This window comes from Aplysia californica, unplaced genomic scaffold, assembly GCF_000002075.1.
Source record: "Aplysia californica isolate F4 #8 unplaced genomic scaffold, AplCal3.0 scaffold01431, whole genome shotgun sequence".
Lineage (NCBI taxonomy): Eukaryota > Metazoa > Mollusca > Gastropoda > Aplysiida > Aplysiidae > Aplysia > Aplysia californica.
In genome coordinates, this window is record NW_004798701.1 from 42,079 (window position 1) to 43,301 (window position 1,223).

The window sequence follows — 1,223 nt, forward strand, 5'->3', positions numbered from 1 at the left end:
GTTCAAATGTACGAAGTTTGGAAGACGACATTGATCAGGGCAGGGAAAAAAACTTGTAGCAATTTTACTTGCATTATGTATATATATTTGGGGGGGGGGGTTGTTCTTTCAACATTAAGAATTTGAACAAAAGATAAAGAAACAGAGACAAACCAGTTTTCCAAATGTTGAACTTTTGTACTTTGTAACATTTGAACGTCTGGCTGGAGATTTGTCTTGATCACGCTTCTCATCCACCACCTGCTCCTCATGGCTTTCTTTTGACCTTATGCAGTTGCGAGCATGGTAAAATCTCTACTGAAACTAATGGCTTTCTGACAGACACTGGACACAGACGTTGGCTTGTTCTTGTCACAACTTGAGTAGACGGGCAGTCGTTATGGTCAAATGTAGTGGGGGGGGAGGGGGATTTTTTGTTTTTTCAAGTGTAAGGCCTTTTTAGGTTATCGTATTGTCCATTTTTTCTGGCTGACGTCAACTCGGTTGTCTTGCCCAACTTTCTGTTTGGTTGGATGGTAGAGAACGGATAAATGAATATTTTGTTGACTCAGAATGATGGCTTATTTGACGGAGAAGTGACGGGCTGGTATTGGCTAGAGTTGCGGGCCTTGTTTTGCTTGCTTTCTCTTGGGATTTCTGGACAAGAAAATGGAGAATGTTCTCCAGGGCAGTATTTCTGGGCCTTGTTTGGCCAACTCTCTCAGCGTATTTCTCGACAAGAACATAGGATTTTGGTGTGCTTATTTACTTGGATGATTTATTTTTTTTGACGAGAAAATATTTTATTTCGCTTTGTTTCTCCGTCTCAGTTGTTTGTTTTTTAGATAAAAAAAAACCGAGAGAATGTTCTGTAGCGTTGCTGGATTTTGTTTTTGCTTGTGCTATGCCCCCCCATCACCCCTCCATCATCATGCTTTCTGAGACCACTCCTGTGGGTGCGGACGGAGGCGGGTGTAAAGCCTGGCCAAATTGTACAGTATGGTGTATCATTACAGTCGCTGGACGCGCAGAGAAGAAGCCGATTTCTACCGCACGGTGTCTACGTTTGGCGTGGAGTTCAGCCGCGCGGCCGGGCGCTTCCGCTGGGACCGGTTCCGAGAGCAGGCTCGGCTAGACAGGAAGCACGACGACTCGCTGACCGAGTACTTCCACGCCTTCTACTTCATGTGTCAGCGCGTCTGTGGCAAGCTCAAGGCCAATGACTGTGAGTACATGTCGGGGGT

The 1,223-nt window shown here is 45.5% G+C and overlaps 1 protein-coding gene across 1 annotated transcript in view; it reads left to right on the top strand.

Moving 5' to 3' along the window:
• LOC101860945 (chromodomain-helicase-DNA-binding protein 9) overlaps window positions 1-1,223 on the top strand; it is a gene marked incomplete at its 5' end in the record, with an annotated part of 50,784 nt that overhangs the window by 24,876 nt on the left and 24,685 nt on the right. The window contains 1 exon segment of the mRNA XM_035973570.1: window positions 996-1,204. Coding sequence (XP_035829463.1) covers window positions 996-1,204 — 209 coding nt within the window.